General features: G+C 38.7%; 1 protein-coding gene across 1 annotated transcript in view; it reads right to left on the bottom strand.

Annotated features, from left to right (window-relative positions):
* Positions 1–4129: 4129 nt before the first annotated feature.
* The window catches only part of LOC141464970 (uncharacterized), a 61590-nt gene continuing 43379 nt past the window's right edge, over positions 4130–22340 (bottom strand). The window contains exons 15-20 of the mRNA XM_074148145.1: positions 21877–21928; positions 18873–18984; positions 13952–14035; positions 12295–12418; positions 7216–7306; positions 4130–6070 (exon numbers count right to left, since the gene is read on the bottom strand). Coding sequence (XP_074004246.1) covers positions 5996–6070; positions 7216–7306; positions 12295–12418; positions 13952–14035; positions 18873–18984; positions 21877–21928 — 538 coding nt within the window. The 3' untranslated portion in view covers positions 4130–5995. The remainder of the gene's footprint in view (positions 6071–7215; positions 7307–12294; positions 12419–13951; positions 14036–18872; positions 18985–21876; positions 21929–22340) is intronic.

The raw sequence follows: 22340 nt of genomic DNA, 5'->3' as shown, positions 1-22340 counted from the left end.
GGTCGGCTGGGATGGGGGGGTGGTGGAGAGCCCTGGCCGCCGCCGAGCAGCCCCCGCCGCCCGGCCCCGCTTTTCTAGGCTACCGGGCGGGGCGGGGCGGGCACCCGGGCCAGCCCACCGGCGGAGCGGCCGCCCCGGGGAGCGGCCGGGATTTATTGGGGAGCGCACCGCAGCCCAGCCGGCACCTCCCGGCCCCGGTGCCGCCCGCAGGTCTCCCCAGCCTGCCCAGGTACAAGGGCCAGGGAAAAGCGCGTTCGAAGCCCCAGCAGCAGGAGGGAGGGCCGCCGGGGCGGCAGCCGCTAGGTTCACCTTCGCCCCCCTAACGGCGGGGCGAGGGGGCGAGCGGCGCCCGGCCCGGAGGCGGGGGGCTGCGGCGATGCTCGCTCGGCGGCGGGAGAAGGGAGCGGAGCGGAGGCTCCTAAGCGCGCCTTTCTTCCTCGGAAGAAAACAGGTCCCGGAGGAAGAAAGGGGAAGTCACATTTATAAATTGACTCGCCCGGAAGGTCCGTCAGCTAAGAAAGAGTGGGAAAAGGCAGGGAAGCATTCCCGTGCGTTTTGTTTCATGCTAATCCATTATGCAAATGGCTAAATCCCGGCAACAGAGCCCACAAAAGAGCAGCCCTGTCAGGTCAACAAAGCCGCCCCGTCTGGGGCTAATAAGTTTCAGTAGCCGAGCAAATTCCCGCCCCCCTCCCTCCCCGGGACTGCGGGATGATGGATGGGACAGACATTCATCTTACCTGGAAGATGACAGGGCCCAGAGAGCGGCAGGGGAAGGGGACCCCTCACCCGCCGCGGCTGCAGCCTTTCACCGCGCCCCCGCCGCCTCGCCTCGCCCCGGCCCGCTGCCATTGCCTTTTGTCGGTGCCGCAGCCGCTCCTGCAGCTTTCCCCTCTGTGAGAAATTCGGAGTGGGAAGGGGGGGTTGGGTGTGGGAAGCAATGCTGGCGAAGAAGTTGTTTGTCAGAGCATCTTCCCCCAAACCCAGGCTCTAAAGCTGCCAACTTGCCTGATCTGTCCTCCTGCAGGTTGTAGACACTCGGGCAAGCACCGCAACATACGCTGTGCCAAAACCAAAAGGGAAGCAAGAGGAGCACTAGTGTGTAACAGCTTTGCATCTCTCCACAGGCAAAGCCACGTGCTGAAACAGCAAGTTACTTTTCCCTCCTCAGCCACTTTAAATCTGAGCCTGTGGATTAAGGATGCGGGACCCTTATGGGCAGACCATCAAAAAAGAAGATAAAAGCTTCACTATCCCTTTTCTTTCCACCAGGGAACAGCCCTGGTATGAATGGAAAGGTAAAGGAGATGTGAAGGACCCAGCAGATGAGAGCCTCCTACCACCGTGGGTACTGAATCAAGGTACTGAGCACAGGAAAGATGAAGCTTACCAATGAGCCAAGGCAAGTTTTGCCACTCCCCAGTGAAGAAAATACTTCAGGGGAACAGGGTGTTGCCCTCCTATTTCCTCCTGCTTGGAGCGGAGAGCAGCTCCACTTCCTGGGGAACCAAAGGTTATCCTCACCTTGCTCCATCTGCAAAGAGACAGGCCCACCACCATAACCTCTTGTTTGGTCACTAATTACAAGCCAGAGCCCCAGCACTTCTTACCAGAGTGATCAGGCATTTGGGATTTTCTCTGGAGAGCCTCAGCCAAATTTTTATGCAAGAGAGGCTTAGCCCTCCTCAAGCCCCTTGCTTCAAATCGCCATCACTTACAAAAGAGAAAATACCTTACAGATGTGGCTTATGATGCTGGTAGGAACCCTGTGGATTAGCCACCAGCCACACATAATTATATAATTAAAACAGCACCTTTCCAAATCCAGATATTAAATGTATTTGGAAGGTTTGAAGCTTTTGCTACTAGTAAATTAAAATGGGGAGGAAGGAGAACTTTTCTCATTTTTAACTAGTGAATTATTTTTTAAAGGACTGGGGAAAATGAAAAGATAAACCCCCTTGGCATGATAAAGGGGCTCACCTGTTTGGTGGTGGTCACAGCAGCTGGTCCAGAGCTGGGGCACTGTGCCACAGCCAGAGGTTATTGAAAGACTCCAATTCCTGACACAGAGAAGTTCCTGTCCTGTTCCTCCCTCCTGCTTAGGTCCTGCTCTGTGCTGCCATCTGAAGACCCCCCTCCCCTTTCCCAAAGCTGTCAAGGGAGTGTCTGGACAGTCTTTGTTGAAATAGGTGTTAGAGATGCTTCAGTCCCACAGTTCTGATTTCTCTCCCCTGCCCAAAGGAAGGTAGAGGAATCCAGCTGAACTCCCTGGCACATTTCCCAACGGTATCTTTTACAGGGAGGCATCCTTTGTTTGCTTTCTTAATGCCAGTTAGCTTTAATCCCCAAATCACCAGGGTCTGTTTCAAGTAAATACGGAAAGGAAGCCAAGATGAAACCGAAGAAGAGGAATCGCCACGAGGAGACTCCAAGCCTTACTGCATGAGAGGGTTTCAAAGAAATGAGGTAAGAGGTGTGACATTTCTGCAGTGTAATTTCCTCATACCTGAGGCACTAACGAGCCTCCTTCCCTCCCTCCCCCCCAAACCACCCAAAAACCCCAACAAATGAGCACAAAAGGTGTAAGAGAGCAGACAGGTCTGTGAAATGTCCCCGCTCCTCCAGCCAACACAGGTACCCTGCTGCAGCCAGTGAAATCCACCCCAGGAATGCTTCGCCACTGCCCTGCAACTGTTGTGAGCGTCACTGGCTGCAAAGCGCTTGATGCAACCTACCAAAGTCGGTCCTGAATAAGGCCATTCAGGTTCCTGAAAGGCAATCTGCAACCCAACCTTTTCTGCCTTCAGACCTGGAGGCTTGCACTCCTATTACTTTCAAACTGCCATGATGCAAAACAAAGTGTAAAAGGTGTACTTAGAATTATTCTTCCTCTGCTATGAAGGGGGAAAAAACACCATATTTTAGTGGAAAGACAGCTTCATCGGAGATGGCTAAATCAAAAATGTGCTTTGTGCCTCAAACTAAGACTGGCACATCCTTTACCCTGGGTTGCTTTTGTATAGTAACTTTTGTACAATTAATGCACAAATTACAGTGGGAAAATCACTTTGAAATTTTAATATAACACAGCAAACTGAAAAAGTTTTGTTTGGACTGTTAGCTGCTATAAAATAATTTCATGATAAACCTCATGATTTATTTTTGGGAGTCACTTAGAGATGCAGTAAAAAAGAAAAATAATGCAGCCTTTGTTTTGCAGTGCAGATGAGCCACAGCACAAAACCTTCCCAGGTAAGATGTGTGAGCCAGTTTCCATTACACTGAAACACGTATATTATACAGAAAGTTATTCTATATGCTAGGCGTTACTGTTTCCATCCTGCCCCCACAGCTAACACAATAGGGAAAAAGCAGGAAAGGCAATCAGAGGGGTAAGCTCTCGCCTGTCTGAGGAACAGCCCTGGGTTAGCACGCAGGCAAAATGCATTTCTGACTGAAGTTAAGGCAATGCTGACTGCGTACAGGCTCACCTTCAAGTACAATTTACGTTTTACCAAACATTTCTCAATTACTCAATCTCTACTGTAGATTAAGAAACAAATGCAGCTTTAACAAGCTTTCAGGTCAGCTGGGACTGCTGGAACAAGTACAGGTTCATGAATTCAAAACATGTTAAGGAGGTCAAGGAGGATAAAATCTTTGGACAGGGATTTTTGGAGGCTATAATTTGCAAGTAAAGTATCCGAAAAGCAATGCTACTTGGTTTAAGCTGCTGCACTGAAAGAAATAACGGACAGAAGACATGTTTGTGAAGGATGGCTTCACAGCATCCAAAAGGACAGTTCCAGTAATAAAAAAATAACGCCTTTGTATTCCCATATCCAATCCACTTGAACACTGTACCATTCTTTTCAGAAAATTACAGCTTCCATTGTAGAGCAGTAAATGACCGGCTCTCCAGCAAATAGTATCATTTACTTTTTCAGGTTTTGTATTTAACAAAGACTAGGGACAGAACAGACAAAATCTGAAGGAAGAAGGGAACCAGCAAGACAATGCATGAAATTGCAGGCAAGTGAAACAAGTTCAAAACAAAGGACTTATTGAACTAAGTCTCACTCTCTTCAAGTAGAAGAAACAACGTAAATTACTAAAACAAATGTATACTTTATAAATGTTCGCTTTTATTCAAAAATTATTGCATACACACTTACAGAGTCGCTTAAGCAGCATATCGAGTGAACTGCAAATATTTACTGTAGCATTTTTATCCCTGTAGGTTTGCTACTGAGGTCTATTACTTTTTTACTTCCTCCCAATATCTTTGTCTGTTTTACTAAACTAATAGGCTTCCAAATTATTAACAACAGTTTTCTAACGAACCATGAGTGTAAACATAATAAAACCAGCATGCTCTTTTCCCTTTGAAGTTATTAAGTTGGATACTTTTCTGCAATGAAGTCATGACTCATTTTTTTACAACTAGACTGAATCATGCTGTATACACATAGTACTTATGACTCGCTAAGAGAATAGTATGTTGAGATGGATAAAGCATTCACTTACGGCACCTTCAATTCAAATCAACAAAAGCACAGAAAAGGTGGGAACAATTCATTGTATAGGCCTCATGAGCAAAAAGGGAAATTAATGATAGTGCTAGCACAGACTGATATGAGGGACAACTAACAGATAGTTTAGGTGACAATTACAAAATATTTATATTCTCATCATTTTATCTGATATTAATAATGTCTTATATTGTAAGCACTAAACAATTAATACAGTCTCCCCAAAATAAAGGAAGAGATTCATTTCCAAATATAAAATGCCTGAACACGTGGAGTAATATTTATATGGCTCCTGCAGAAGAAATACAGAAAGTTATTGGGCCAGAATTTCCACCTTCATACTGTCCCAGGAAGTACGATACAGATTTCTAAGTCTCTGCTTAATCAGGTGAAGAAGTTTAGGAGTACCCAAATTTGAACATGCTAGTTATATTGTGCGGGAAGGGAGACAGGGAGGTGATAACTGCGAGTCAGAAGAGAGACGGAGCACACCGCATTCAACATGGTATTGCTTCACAGCAGGAGACAGACCTTTCTGTGGGAAGGGCAACCCAAACGACAGTCAAATAAACTTAATCCAGTCAGGACTCTGACACACTAAACGAAGATTTAACAGCCCTGAAACCAAACGAGGCATCCCTCCACCACTCGGGCCCCCTTCCTCCCTACCAGCATTGCACCTTCACAAGACCGAGCGAGCAGGCAGACCAGCTCACAGCACTCTCCTTTCCTCATCTTCAGATTTATTCCCATCCCCAGATCTGTGATTTCCTGCTAGTCGGTGCTTTCAAGCAATGGATTAATTAGTAAGAGATGTTGGAGATTATAATAATAAAGTCTCTCATTAGTAGGACAAAGCGATGGAAGTTTGGTGGATCACGACCAAAGGTCAGCATTTACTACCAGTCACTCCACAACAGTAACAATTATTACTTTTCTTTATTGCCCAACGGGGAAAGCTATTCCCCAGTACCAGACGGCACTGACTTCACACCGATGCACGGCGGGTTACCCAGCCTCACTCTGTGCACAGGACAAACATAGCTGACAGCAGCTCAACTACACCAGTCCATTTAATTTTCAAATAAAGATTGAGAGAAGAAAAAGAGAGATGGACTGAGCAGGAGGCAATTTCCATCTTGGAACAAAGATTATCTTGTCCCATAATTAAATGCTATGTTGCAATTTGATTAATTCTATTTTACAGGAAATAAATTAATTCTTCATCCAATGTATTAACTAGACAGGAAATGTTATCAGTCACAGACAAAGCTATTAGTCTGGTATTACTCAAAACATTTGCTAATCTGTGCCATATAGCTAAACCTCTGAGAGATAACTGTCACTAATTTCTACTCTTTGACTCTTTTAAAAAGGAAAACCTCACTCAAGAAGCCAGTTCTTGTTTATAACATGTTTTTATACCACTCAGTGCTAAAAGCATATGTATTAAACACTTGTTACTCTATCAGTGATTTTAAATCAGGAACATTTTTAATCTGGAAATCCAACAGCATCTGTCCAAGTGCTTTGCCCTGTAAGAGGAAAAAAAACAAACCAACATTTCATTATACAATCTAAATATACCACCTTTGTACATTGAGTTTTGAAAAATGGTTTAACAGGGTATTTTCCCTATAATCACGGTAAGAATTCAGTATGTTCTGTAAGTTTTATGAGTTTATCTCTCCATATATATATATATAAACTTTGGGTGAGTTTTATCAAGCCTGGGATTGTAGGTTATCCAAAATTATATTTACCTTTTCAATTTATTTGGTTCTCTCACTTGTGAATCAATATAATTAAAGAAGGAAAACTATACAGTTGAGTTTTCAAGGATCTAAACCTGAACAGATTGAATAGTTTCTTTGGTACCTAGTGCTAAAAATAATTTATTTGGTACTTAGTGCTAAGATCAATTATAGGTTCAATTCTGCTATACACAGCATCCTTTTATTTTGTGAACAGTCTTCCTGACTATGCTGAGATTCTTTGTACACTTAAGCATTTATCAGCTTATGGCGGCAGAACTGTGGTCTGCTGCAGCCATAGGATTGCCATATTAAGAGATCTCATATTCAGGTTTAGATATTTCAAATATTTAATACTCAACTTGTACACTTACAAATAATGTTAGTTAGTTTCAGATTCACATAATATGGTCAACACAAAAGCTACCCCATCCATCTATTTTTCTCTTTCAGATTTATATTTATTATTGGTATTTTTAACTATAGGAGTCATAGGCTAAGTTAGAGGAGTTGCTGTACAGCTAATGGTTCCTGTATGTACTAGGAAACACTTAATCGTAATTGCCTAGTAAATCTGCATTCTCCAAAACATAGCAGCAAAATTAGCCTCTCAAAAATACTGTTGCATCTAAAAACACAGGTAGCACATCATAGAGAACATAACTGACTTGAAGACTCTCTTAATAGTTTCTTGTACTCATCTTTTTCACCAAATATTCTAAATCAACTTTCTACTTCCCCATGTGGTTTTCAAACCTTAAAACAATTCAGTAGATAATGTATATTAACAGGAAACTGAAAGGAACTAAAGAGTCAAACCTAAAAGCTTACAGTTCCAGCCCAAAAGCTGGTTATGAAGAGACTGTGTACATAGTTATAAAAGAAAACTACGTTAAAATCAATAAAATAAATGCTTTGATACATGCCTGTGGGTCACTTCTTAGGGATGCTATGCCACCACCACCAAGGGAATTCTTCAGAACAAAATTTAATCCATGGATTCCTGGCAACTCGTACCTGTAAGATAAAATCTTCAAGTTGTTTCTCACAAGATTTTGGAAGAAACACTTGTACAGAGCATCAAGCAAAAGACAGTGTGCAAAAACTTCATGCTTGTGATGGCATCCCCCACTGCTGAGTCAAGCCTAGAAGCCAGCTGAAGATTAACCCACGGCCTTCCCTGCCTTCTGTTCCTTCCCCTTACTCCAAATCAACAGCTCTTAATAGTTTTAAAGTAGGACCATAAAGTAATCATTCTGCTCTTATTCACCTTCAAAACTCATTCATGTCTAATGAGGAGGTTTTCTATTTTTTTTTTTCTTAAGAGTTAAAGCCCATATAGAAAGTTCCGTAGGCAAGAGGTTCAACATCCAATATGAACTCAGAGAACACGGTGGGCAAAGGGAAGTGGTTTTAGTATCTCCTAGTTCTGATACTGAAAAATACAATTGCTTAACTCCTGGAACTCACTTTTGTTAATAAAAGCCGCCAGCTAATTGGGAAGGCATCCTCTTTATTACTGAGAAATATAACTATGAGTCACCAGATCAATCTTACGGCCAACTACAGATAATTTTATAACAAATGAAAAGCAGAGCTACATTTCAACGCCTTCTTGGAGCCATGTACTTTGTTCAGGTAACATTTTATTTTAGTGTGACGGACCTATTTTTCTGTTCCATTGCCACAGTAAGCATTTTTCCATCCTTGCCTTTAACTGGTTCAGTTCCAATTTGGAAACTTTTGTAGAAGTTTGGCAAATGGCTCTGTAGTTTCCTAACAAAGTTGTTTCAAATTCCATAAATAGGCCTATAGCATATTTCCATTTGCCTTTCCTTGCACAGTTTTTCAGCGTTTTGTCATCTTCCTTGTATTATTCTTGATTTTCCTCTCCTTCAATATTTTCTTTGTCTTGGGACTCAACAGCTTTCCTTTTTTCCACAGAAAGGATTTAATCGGAACATCAGCAAGACATGAGGAATAAAGGAGAAAGGCAATACCCAATTCTTGCTCTGTCTCCAGAAGTTTGACTGCTGCAATTTAAAATCAAGCTTCCTCCAACAACACCTATTTTTCTTTAGTCATCTATCAGATCTTCATCTGTTTGGGACAGATTCTTCAAATCTGTCCTCCAAAATAGCTGGAATTTCTTGCAGTGCTCTTGTACTGCTGGTTTTGTCATTCTGAGGTTTCTCTTTTTCAGCTCCTTTCTAGCATTGTGAAAATTACGGCTGTTGCTGATATTCACAACTCTGTATGCCCTTGTATGTTGGGCAGATAATTCAAACCTCTCATGGAAGGAGATGTGGTCAGCCTATGGTTCTGCTGAGTGGCCTGGCAAACGCTTCAGTTCTCAATATGCTCTTCCAAGCAGTAGTCATGGAGGTCTGCACCTGTCTCCCAGGCAAGGAGTTTTCATTGTTCCTTCCACTCTTCCATTACCACACTCTACTTCAGAATTAACACTAATAGTTGTTATTAAAAAGAAAACTGGTGTTAGCGTTCTGTTGACCTTCCTTGAAAACTAGTTACCAAGTAACATTATCACAGTTAAAGGCAAATCCATTGGGAAGGCAGAAAAATTCCGATTAATCCAACAGTGTTCTACTAAACAACAGGACCATGAAAAATAAAGCAATTTCCAAAATAAGTCATCTACATAATTTACTAAATTTAATAGCATAATCAACTACATTGCAGGATCAGAGAACCCCACAAAATTTTCAACTGAAGAACTCAATACAAATTACCACTAACCATATACCATGAGAGCTAGAGGTCTACCAAAACACTACACTATAAATTTTAGTCTGAAAAACTGGCAAAGACTTCCAGGCAGCAAGCGATTTCACAATTGGCAGATCTCTCCATGAGAACTAGACTAATGGAATATGTATTCCAGAAGCTAATACCTCAGCTCTCAAAAGAAGTTCCATGAAAATCAATCATTTCAACAAATTAGGAGAGAAACGGAAGAGCGTACAAAAGCAGAAGCAAATGACAAAAAGAATGGAAGAATTTCACTTTCTGGAGTAATTCTGGCAGAGGGAGTACGTAATACAAGCAATAGATCTTAATTTGGAACATCACAGAATGGCACATTCACTTCAAGTATTTTGAGGAACTCTTTACAGTGAGATACTCTAGCTAAAACTAGGATTACAAAATAATATACAAAGGTCAGCATTTTTAATATTTTAAAGCCTGTTTGAAGCATCTGAGCATCGAAAAATATTTCGATGTACAAAAAATACACTCCTACAATAAAAAAAGAAAAGTCACCATAACCATCATAATATTCTTAAAGCAGTCAACCAAAACGTTGGCATGCATTTACCCAGCATAATTAAACAATTTAAGTTTAATTAACTGAGATCTAAGGGAAGAAAATGCTATCTAATTGTACAACTCAATCAAAAGTTTTAAGAGCTGCTTTTAAAAAGCACAGAAAACAAATAAACCCTTCAAAGAATATGAAGTCTGTGACAGAAACCAATAAACCAAGGAAAATTCACTGTTCTAGCTGAACTTCTATGCTTATGCACAATGGGGTGCCTGCTTAACTACTTCCTTTAAAGTGCTGTCCGTACATATTCAAAGAAGTCAGGTTTCCCTGTGAACTTCCTGTTAAAATGCATGGAAGTAATAACGGTACAAAAATTGTTTAATGCATTTAAATCAAGAAAGAGATAGGATTCCTCCCATCAGCAGAAAGCAGGAACTGAGTCCACAGGCTAAAAGAGGTGTTTGTGGATGAGATATACTGGAGAGAAGTATTTTTCCCCTCATAATAAATACACATACAAAAAAAAAAAAAAAAAAGCAATCTAGAAGCATTAGTATCCACGTTTCTTGTTCTTCAGCTCTTGGTAAAAAATATCCCAGGAGAAGAAACCAGCTGTCATATTTTTATTTCTGAGCATTGGAACATTCTTAAAACATAAAGAAGATAACCATATTTCAGAAGATGAAACAAACAAATTCTCACAGGATGATTTTACTGTCCTTCCCAAATGACTGATCTACTAAATGAAAAGTTTCTTCTTATTCCATATCTTTAGAGTATCAGATCTCAATTTCTAAAGGCTTGTATTGTTGTGGTTTGGGATGGGCTGGCCACATCACGCAGATAACCTAGTATTAACACCACAGAGGGCAAAATGGCTTAAGAAAAAAAAAAAAGAAAGAAATCTTACATATGCAGTATGGTCTAGCTATTCATCTTACTACAGTATTGAGGCTATTTTTAATGGTGGTACCAGTCAGAATTCAAAAGACTGACATCCTTATCTAAACTTTGAGCAGATTTGTCTATTCAGATAAATCTATCTCATCCTTACCCTCACTCACGTTGGTCTGATCTTTCACGTTGAGCTTGTGCATCACTCCTATGCCCAAGAAAAACTGTGCTTAACTGTTAAGAAGGGGACTTCTTGTCTACATGCCGGGGGCGGGGAGCAATCACATCAGTTTGGGGTTTTGGGACATAGGCGAGATGGGTTGAAAAACCATCTTTTGTTACTATGTTACCTGAAAATGAAGTTTGTAAGTTTTCAGTGTTCTCTGTCAAAAATAATCCCACCTTTTCTCTGTTTAGTACACCTATTTAATAACTTTAATGGAAAAGAATGAAAGGCAATCTCTGTTCTAAAGTGAGGCAGAGCCATGGCTGGTATGTTTTTAGCAGCAAAACTAACACGTATTTTTTTAACCACTCACATTTTAAATAAAGGAAATGAAGGAAAATGAGAGTAAGATAGCTCTTTTTATGACAGTTAAAACTAAAAATAAACAATTTAAAAAGAAACTAAACAATCTGAAGCACATGAGCATAATCCTTATAATCCTAAATATTTCCACAAAAGGATTTATTCTTTTTCCCCAGTAGTTTTTCAATTCACTCACAGAGCTCCATTATCACATCATTAGAGGAAGCCAAACCCAGGAACAGATAATCTAATTAATCAAAATAAATTGGCTTCATCCAGACACAGCAAATTTCAACCTTTATTTATGAACATAAACAGCATTAAGGAACCACAATGAATCAACTTCTAGAAGTATCATTAGGAGGCATGACATTTTTTATTTCTTCCCTTCCCTGCTCTGTTTCAAAGGAAATTCAATTACATTTCTTGTTATCAGAATTTATTAGATACACAGATTTGTTAGCACTTATGAAACAGTGGGTGAGATCTGCACTGAGCCGCTTATGAAGACAAAGAACAGCACTTGCAACTCAAAAGAGCAGTAGTTAACTCCAAACTTGCTCTGAGCTTTAAGCTGCACCTTTCTGACTCAAGCTCTTTGAACAAGCGAAAAGACAACAGTTTATCCATATTTTAAAAAGGGCAACTATCTATGGGTTTTTTCCTTTAAATTCTGGCTTGGTGCATGTGGCAAGTGGGTTAGAGCAGAATACTCAAACGAATACTTTCTCTGAATTGAGTAAACTTCATAAAAATTAAAATGCTTTGCCCAGACAGTGACAGGATGAGGCATGCTTTTGATGGAAGATCATGTAAGTTTGGGCTCCAGTCTGTACTGGCTGTGTGCATGTCTTTCAGGTGGCATTTTAGGGATTTCAGACTCCCGGTTCTGAACCTCTGAGGCTTCGGAAGCTTCAGTTACTAGGGCTCCTGCAGGCTAAATGGCTCAAAAACACTAGAAAGAAATTTCTCAAAGTATGTAAGAAGTTAATATTGTTTTCTAGAGACATTCTGTACCGGACCAAAACAAAGAAATAGCCCCAACACTAATATGCTAATTCTGAGAATTTAAATGCCTTCACTAAACAGATTCACTACCTTTGTCCAGCTTCAGGAGAGGTCCAAGTTCACGTTCTTTTTCAGTGACTATTGCTCAAGTTATTTTAGAGGACAGATATATAAAAAATATCAAAGACAATACACACAGGTTTGCAATATTTAACATAGTTTCAGATAAATACTGAATAGCATAATGTATCTACCGTACAACTGGGGACTGAGCAGCAAGCTACTCACCTTGTTACTAGTTCTTCTTCGGGTTTTTCTCGCTCTAAAAGGTGTTGGAAGTAATTCTCCAAGGCTTGTGCAGTTAAAGTTTTCTTTAGGTATGGATAGTAGAGGGGATGCCGTGCTATCACACCTGTTAGATATAACTGTTGTTAGCTGGATTAGGAGCTATTAAAACCAATTTGCAATTATCCTTTCAAAACCATTTTGAGATCCTCCTCAACTCAAACTGTAAGTATGTATCCTCTTTAATGAGCTTCTGAATAAAAAACAATAGTATGACAGCTTTCTCTCTGTCAGTAGAGAGGTAGTATGGAGCATGGCATGAAAGAATGCTCCCAGACTAAGTGATTATTGGACTTTTTCTGTCTGCAAGCAGTCCCTGTCACTGAAAGACACCTAAAGAACATCATCATCATTGCAACAAAAAACCCACATGCAGTTCTCTTTCCCTAAATGGCTTACGTGACATACTCGAGTAATCACAATTAACCATAACAAGGCATGATCAGTGACTGAAGGTTTGGTCCTTGCCCCACGCCTTGTATGAGATCCTGACACAAGCGTGAGAAGTCACAATTACATTTTTATTGCTGTAGATATGCTTTCATAAGCTTCAGATAACTTCATGCTGAAGCTGATGTTCCATAGCAGGATCATGAAGCAGATTTGTGTCACGGAGACCTTTTATCTGTGGACTTCAAAGCTAATGTAATCTTACAGGTCAAATTTGTTGTTATTATTTTTGTTCCTTAATAAATAGTGTCTTTATATCTGAAGAAGTCTATTAGCTATGCACCATTCATGATTTGGCAATGCTACATTGCAACAGTGGTCAACCATAGGAAAAGAAAAAAAAAAGGGAAAATGAAGAAAAAAAGAAAATCAACATTCCTTCATTCTTCAACCCCCAAAAGTTTCAGAAACAAGGACAAGAAAATTATATTCCTAAATATAAGTTCATCAGTTTTAGCATGACAGCTAGTAGCAAATCAAATCCCAAACGCACCTTTAATTCATACTGAGCTTTGAACACCACACGCTCTCATCTTCCAACAAGTAAGAGAGCCAATTGTTGCATGCAGAAGTAAGGAATAGAAGGAATTATTAAACAATGCAAGAAGCAGCACAATCATTGTAAAGAGACTGCACACTGAAATACACCATTTGGATTAACAATATAATAAACACATTCTCTTACATACAAGAGCAACTTCAGTTTTTCCTAACATTGTCGATGTTTCAGCCATATATATGTTACAAATTTCATATATGGAAATACTATATATGATCAGACAACCAAGAGACTGTATTACATAACACACACAGGAAGGAGTAGTGACTACCGTATAAAGGAAACCTTAAAAAGGCATTTCTTAACTTCGGGGAGCTTGACTTTGCAATCCTAAACAAAGATCTTTCTTTGTAGTATGACACTCAAGTATTTTTGATTAGTGTCTCAGGTTTCAACAGTGCTAAAAAGAAAACTACAGATATTTCATTAGTAAAATCCTTTTAATATGGATTATTTTTTGTTTCAGCACAGACAATTAAAAAAAATAATGAAGTGATACAAGAGTTAAAAAAAAAAACAACAGAACACTTGATATGTAACTCTTATTTGAAAATCTTATATCATTTCAGAAAGCAAGAAAAAGAAAAATACCTATGTTTGCAGAGTTGCCTTTGTCTCCACTTCTAGTATAAGCAAGATCTTCTAAGCGGTAAGTATGTGGACCACTTGGGAGATCTATTCAATATAAAAATGAATACATTTTAATGACATCTACAAACAATAAAATATTTTGAAGAAGTAACTGTCATTTTAACTACATACTTTCTGCCTTGTTTGTAGTACTAGTGAAAACATCTCCAAAGCTTCGTTCCCACAGGAACACCTAGGCAACAAGAAGTGAGGCTGGAGGCCAAAATTACGAAATTGATCCCTCCTGCTTCATCTCCCAAACTCCTTTTACGTTTTTACAGCAGAATGCTGTTCCAGGCATCCCTATTCCACCGCTCTTGAATATGAAAATTCATCTTAGTCTTAGCAGTGTGGTATCTCTGAAGCTACTATCTCATAGCAGCTACTTGTCATTTCTCGACTAGCTGAAAACTTTTGTCCCCTTAACACGTAGATCTCTCTGTTTCCAGTGTAGGTGGAAAATACATGTAGTTGCTACTTTCATAATTCTGTAACGTCTGTATATTCCAATAATGTCTGCAGAAAACAATCACAATTTAAAATTCCTTTTCAGGAAAACATGCGTGTCCCACTTTCATGCGCACTGTTATGACAGTTACTTATCCAGCTGCATAGAAGAAACCCAAGATTTCTTTTATCAAATGACTAATTTTGTAAATATCTTAGTATTCTATAGGAAAAGGTCACAAATGGTCATAAATGCATGCTCTATAGGAAGCCAATCTTAATTTTTTAACTTGTCAGTGTCTGAGTATTAGACTTTCAAGCCTTCAGAAACATAAGGATTGCTGAACTTCATTCAACAAAGCTCATATTAAGTATAACTTTTTTTTTGATATGTAAGTGGGTAAAAAGTAACACAGTACAGAGCTCTTGGAATCGATTACTAAGAATAGTAGGCTGTCACCATCCCATTTCTGTTCCCCAAAGCAAGAGACTAAGCACTTACTTTGTCACTTAGTTTCATTTTTTTGCCAATAGCAGCACAATAGTGAAACTCGAAGCACAGGTTATATCCCAGTTTTTAGGCAGTGAGCATACAGTAATTTCCAGCCAGTGTTCCTCCTGATCCAACTTCCCTACAGCCCTATTAGCTCTCCTGGCATCCCTGGCTTTTCAGTCCCAGCATCACTGACAGACTCATCTACGCTCCTGACATACATGCAGACTCCTCACCCCTCAGTTGCCCTCTGCTCTGTCCCCTTCCTGTTGTTTTCTCATCCTTCTGCACACAAGTGGGAGCTCTCCCCCTCTCTGCTCCTTGGACACCAGTAGGGGGAACATTCTGAGCAGGGAAGTGACAGCCTTCCTGCTTTCTGTCACAACTGCTGGTGCTATAGCTGCTGGTGGCAGCCACATGAAGCAACTGACAAGTGTCCTATTTTTTCTTAATTTATTTTAGTCATTTAAAAAAAAAAAAAAAGCACCACCAAAAATTCAGCCCTGGGCACATGGTTGTCATAGAAAATTTCAGTCTAATGTGTTAAATACTGTCAATTTTGAAGGAGATGAATTGATTTTCAAGACCCTCTCTTATGTTGGACTAATTTCATGTTGCAACAATGCAATTTGAAAATGCATCAGCCTATCTTTTCTGTATAGTTATTGCTTCTACTGAGGATATCAAACTATTGTGCTGGTTTTGTTTTTAATTTTAGGGAGTAAGAGACCTTATACTAAAGATGTTATGCTCTAAATGCTGGCCAAAGGCAGACTGTATTGAGAAGCATGAATATACCAATTTAAATTCACCCTCAAGATAAATGAATGTTTAAATTATACTTAAGAACAAAATTAACAAACAAAATTAATGTGGTAAGTTCAAGTATGATATAAATTAAAGTGCACCTGCTATTAAGGTATGGGTAGATACTCACAGCATACCTCATCACCATCAGGTGATCGATCAGGTAAACCCAGCCCTAGCCAAATCATCATTACCTTCAACTCCTTCCTGCCCACAGAGAACTGATGACTCCTCAGACATGAGCCAGGCTGACCTAAAGAGCTTTAGCAAAGCTGGGTAAGAAAGAAACTATGTCCAGATCCTGCTGGCTGCAGTTTTCACTGTCCCGTTCAGAAAGGGAGGCTGAAAGTCTATGGCAGTGGCAGATGGACAGACTCCAAGAGTTCATTTGGGTATGGGGTAGGAGATACTGTGGATGACAAAAATGCCTCACTACAACATCACACATAATCTGTATAGTCTATCCTAGTTCATGGTACTTATTTGGTTGAAACAGATCAGGCAACACTTACAAGAGCAGCTTTGCTGGCACACTGGACTGGCAATAACAGGGAAAACAATAATGGGGAAAGCCTACAATGAAAGAGGTTGACGCAGTAGGTTTGTTTCAAGCTTGATGCTCACAGGCTTTTCCATGTTCACTTCCGCAAAAAATGCAAGCAGACCTGTGCCATGAAACTTGGCAGAAAATATTAGAGGGTTTATTTATTTAATTGGGGATATTATTTTTGATTAAACAACTCACTGGAGTGGGAATCTGAAAAAGTCCAGCTAAAGCTTCTTGTTCATTTTGGACAAGACTACCACACTTCATACACCACAGAAATCACATCATTTTTAATAATTTGATTCAATACAATTCATTCAATTCAAGAAAAAATGTAGTGCTTATTCAAAGACTGAAGTATGACAATGTTTAAATTGAATAAGCTGTACAAGTCTTTTCTCCACCAGATATTTTGCACAGACAGTCTCTGACAGTCTCCCTTTAAACAAAGCCAGTTCAAGACAGCGTTCTGGTGTCCTCATTTATTATTACCCTAATTGATTTATCTTTCATGATCTGTTTATCAGGAAATTGTTTTCATTTAATAAACATCTTAAACAAATCTACAAAAGAATTCCCTTCAAAGCTAGGGCAAATGGTAAATTCAAATTCCACCCTCCCAGAACTACATCTAGCAGCATTTTTGAAATCCATTTTCGCATATTTCTCTTATCTATTCAAAGACAACTAACAGTCCCTCACACTTGAGATAACCAGGAAACTAGGAAAAATACTTCCCTCCTTACTAAATGCTGACAGAAAATGTTTTAGCAGAAGTTACTCCTTTTACAGTTTAACCCATTTGTCTATTTCTCATCCACGCTGTCCATGTGTTAAGCCACAGAAGTAGGTTAAGTATTACTCATATACAGAAAACATTTCTATTTACAACTAAGGGCAAAAGTTGAGAGATCCTTCTCAGGGGAAACAACCAGAGGAGCTCTGCTGTCCCTCAAAAGTGGGGTTTTGCCTGAATAAAACCTGAAGAATTCAGTACATAAATGCTGGTGTCAGGCACCTCAGAAAGTTTTTTCAAATGATAAGAAGGCAACAGGGAATCTATCAGCTTTTTATTTCTCCAATATTTATCATTGTAGTCATCTTGAAAAAAAACAACAAATGAAACTAAAAACAAACAGGACCTTTGATAACCCCTTTATGAAACAGAATAATGACTTCCTATTGCTTAACTTGCCCAGCTGGATGGTGCGAATCCCCCACTGCCCTCCTGGGCAGTCCAAGGTATGAGAGAGATTCCGGTGTGACATTAGATTTGCAACAGGCATAAGAGCTGAAAACGTTTAGGAGTTTAACTTGTTTCTCTGCAATACATAAATCATGGCATTGAAGGGATGTTTTGAATAGATGGGGAAAATGAAACTCATGCACAGCTACCAGGCATCTCTAGTATCAGTGACTTTCAAACAGGAACAAACACATTGTCGTATTTGTATTTAAAAATTTCTCTATAAGATAGAGAACATTCCCTACTAACTTATAATTAGTCATGCACTATTCTGTTACCAGTTTTGAGAAATGCTACTCACCTGTATCTAGAATCCAGAATAAATCTTAACATATCGGTGCCTTGACAACTTTCATTTTTTGAGTATACACAGACTTAAATGCCTAAATTAGTCTTTCAGCATTAGTATTATTTTTAGAAGTATTTCTAACAAGTAATGTTTAGGTACAACCACCTGATTTAGTTTTGAAAATATCTATCCACAGCTTTCAAATAATTCTCCTATTTCTCTGGTGGGAAGGAAGAAGGTAAAAAAGACTGTCTGGACCAAAAGGGATTTATGAAGTGTGCTATATTTGAAAAAATACCGTATACAGTTCTGCCATTAGAAAGAACAAAAATCTTCAAACGTTTAGCACTTTCAATAATCTGTAATGTAATACCTAGTTTGTGCAAACAATTCTGAACGCTTCCTTTTCATTGAAGGCATCCTGACCTGCTCCATTCAGCCCACCGGTATTCTCTTCTCAAGTTCCTTCTTTTCTTTCTTCAGAGAATTTGGTTAGACAAGTTTAACAGCAACACAGGAATTATCATGCTGGATCATTAGCCTAGTGTGTTTTCTTTAAAAGTCACCAGTTCCAGGTTGATCTTATTCTTGTTTATTTTGTAAAGGGTGCCGTATGGAATACAGCCAAATTTCCATTACCTAAATGCTAAGCATTCTGTAAGTCTGTCCTCCAATCAGAACACAACTATTTTGTTGTAAAGTAAAACCCACCATTTCTGGGATTAAGAAAGTAAGATTGCAATATACTTTGAAACCATGTTTCAATTTCAAGCCAGTGTCCAATTGTCTTCAGTTGTGTCTAAGACTTAGGTTTTTTTTGAATAACGATTTACTTACATGCTTGTTATAGTTTCAAATACTTTTTAGACTGTGTGATGCTAACCTCCTTCCTTTCAAGAAAATTAGCTAAACTTAGCTAAACTGTTTTGCAACAGACTTAAAAATATATAGTATAAAGAGGTAAAATATATTTCATGGACAAAATCTAGCACGATTTTCCAAGACAAAAACAGCAAACAATAGATACATTCACAACTAGAAAGATGAACATACCTTTCAATTCACTGCTAATCTTAGGTGGATCAGACAAAACAACCTCATCTGATGTAAACGTGAGATCCTCCTCAAATGTCTCAACATGCTGCCCATTTAAAAATAGGTTGATCTGGAAAGAAATACACATGTTCAAACCATCAATTTAGGAATCCAGTGTGACGTGAATAAGTAAAGCATATTTGTAATTAAATATTGATCTGGCACATTTTCAGTAACAGCTTTACAGATAAGGTTCTGTCCTTCCTTTTTAAAAAGTGACAGTAACAATAATGATCCATTATACACCTAAAGGAAATCTCTGTGTAGGGGAAAAAGGCATAAAAATCAAAGAAATGCTCTATCCATTCAGGTATGTTTTAAAGGAAGACAAATCTCTCTCTTTCCATCTCCTTCTATATACAGCAGCACTACATGGAATTTCGTGTCACAGCTCTTGACAGTTGGATCCCAAAACTTGAAAGCTTCCAGCTGTTCCATGGTATAACCCCCTTTTCTTCTTCTTAATGTCACTGTCTGTATTAATGACAAACTTCTCTTTGCATCCTAAATTTATGTACAAATACATTTTGTGAAAGCATCTTATTAAATAGAAATGAATACTGGATATTTTGGGTTTATGTTGAGATGAAAATATGAAATAAAAAATGCCACACTGTTCATCTTGCATGATGAACTATCACAGAAAAGCTGCTCTTGTCTTCAGTAGCTTTGCTGGAATTTTTCTCCCTAGATAAAGTTTTACATTACTTTTTAAACATGAAAAAACACATGTAGAAAATAACTACTGACTGCACTGTAAAACTACTGGTGACCTGTGATAAAATTGGGACAATTGCATAAGAGCAGTGGAAACAACAAATGAGATATTGAATCCAAATGGACACCCAGAAGAAAGGTGTTATCAAACACAAAACAAAAGAACCCATTGTGGCAATGTTAACATATTTGAAAATCTCCTTATGGAGTTTTTTCAGTTTTAGGTCAAATGCTGAACTAGAGGAACTAGACTCTTTGTAACTGAACTTCCAGTCTAGAAAAGCAGTTAGTTCATACCTTACTTACTCTGTAATCTAGGTAGACCATTGTTAATACATGGCTAAAACTTTGAATCAAGGACTTGAATCACTTACATCACACTTTTACGTAACCTTCCATGTTACTGCAGTACAACAGTGATAGGTCACATGACATTTTGTTAATAGCCTAACAGTGCATTCATCAGATTAGCTACCTAGAGCAAGGATTTTGATTTTCTTTATTGAAAAGAGTAGATGAGACACTGCTTTCTTTCTCTGCTGAATTAGGTTACTATTTAATCTCAACAGCATTTTACAAAGTCTGGAACACAGTGCTAATTAATAACTTTACATTTAATCTGATGAACTAAACAGTGGTAGGTTAAACTTCCACAAAGATAGTAATTTCACATTAAACTTGGCAAAGACAAGCCATTTGTGTAAAGCAAAAGGTAAGTGAGAATAAAAGTAAATACTGAAACTTATTTAAATGACAAGAAGGGTGGGGTTTTTTTTTAATATTTCTCCACTATGCACAGTTTATAAACTTAGTTTTAATAACTAAATAGCATCTCCTCTGTAAAATTAATCAAATTATTTCTACTACTACTCAAAGACAAATGTAACATTTGGGCTTATTTGAGCTAAGCACTGTATGCATGTTAAAAAAGGAAAATGAAACAGTTCTTTTCTGAAATGCTTGGAACGCTTAAATATATTACTGATAATCATGTTACAGAACTGTTTTTTTCAATCAACTGGGTTTTGTTTGGTTGGGTTTTTTTCTCTCCCCCGCGCCCTTTCACTTGCTGCTTGGGCTCCTAAGGCTTCCCTTCACCACCCTAAGCAGAACCCTGTCACAATACCTGTGGTCTAACAGAGACCGGTGTTCTGGCCTTTAGCCATTTTCTTGATGGTGAATGAATGAGAAAGCTCCTACTGAGTGAGAAGCATCATTATTAGGATGTCTGGGCATACTGAGATGCATGCAATAGCTAAAAGTCAGTTAAAAGCCTTGGAAAAAGAAGGGCGTATGTGAAGTTTTGTTTTGTCTGCAGTCTCCAAAGGATAAATTAACTATCTGATAGTATTCAAAAAGCAGAGACTAACATTTATAAATCCAAACATTTTATGTTTTCAGTAATGCCAGTTTCTTCACGTTTATCTTGAAGACTTCCATCCACTCAGAGGTACGTGTGTAACAGAAAGTATGTAGGACTGTAGTTCAACGTTTCATCTTACACTGTAATTTCTCACCTAGGACTGCCTAATCAGCTGAACCATAACTCTCACACTGAAAGAAACTATTGTTACAAACTGAATAGTGCCACAGAGAGAGAACTCATTCACAGGCTTCTCCATGATACTTACCACAATAGTTGCATAGGCTTTCATAATTTTACAGTTTTTGTAATATAGGCAAGAGCAGAAATTATTACTCCTATTTTTATAGACAGGGTATTTGGAGGGAAAAGGCCCAACTCGCTGTTAAGGTAAAAACTGGGTGAATTAGAGGAAATCCACTGATTTTAATACTTATTTCCAGTAGAATATACAAAATACAGACCTCCCCAAAAAGTCAGAAGACATGTTCACAAGATCATTGGTCAACTCTCTGAACACACAATTGCCTTCTCTTTAAAGAGGGACCATTAACTTTCAAAAAATATGTAATTTTCATAAGCACTCTTTGCAACCGCAGTAAAAATAATTCAAACCTACAATTCTAGGAACCTGAAAAGAGAAGCTCCGTTTTGATCCAAGATATTTCAAAATTCAAAGAAATTAAAACGCAATATTGGCAAGTTCAACTGTTGTAAAACATCCTGTATGAATAACATTAGTCTCTGGGAAAATATTTTTTTAATCAAAGTTACCAGAATACTTTGCAGTTTTAGGACTCAAAGTCACTGAAAAATGCCAGAGTCAGAATTTTTCAAATGACTTCAAAGAGAACCGAGCAGGCTTTAAGCAGTAAGTCTTACCTGAACATTGCTTTTGGGATAATAGAAGAAAAATGGCTTCAAAACTGGAGACCTATACACACAAAACAACAAGCACAAATGCCTTTAACCAGAAATCAATGAAAATGTCAGATCATACATATTTAGACTATTCATACACCAGACAAACACTTAGGAAATTGAAAGCTATTTAGCCATGATTAGCAACAGTTTCCCAAACCATTGTGGAAAGACTGAAAAGTGCAGAAATTCCTTAAATTTCATTATTCAGAAAGACAGATTTTATTTAAAGATAAAGAAAAAAAAGAAGAAAAAAACCTGGGAGGACAGGGTGGGGGTGGGTGGGACGGGACATGACAAATGACACTAGCCAACACACCAAAAATATTTTATTGACAAAGGACGCACTTCATGACATTGAAGTCTATTCCACTGTCATTTGCCCCACATTGATACCGAGGCTAGTTACACAGAGCTACTAGAAA

Source organism: Numenius arquata, chromosome 5 (genome assembly GCF_964106895.1).
Source record: "Numenius arquata chromosome 5, bNumArq3.hap1.1, whole genome shotgun sequence".
Taxonomy (NCBI): Eukaryota; Metazoa; Chordata; class Aves; order Charadriiformes; family Scolopacidae; genus Numenius; species Numenius arquata.
This window is presented reverse-complemented; position numbering and strand designations above follow the sequence as displayed.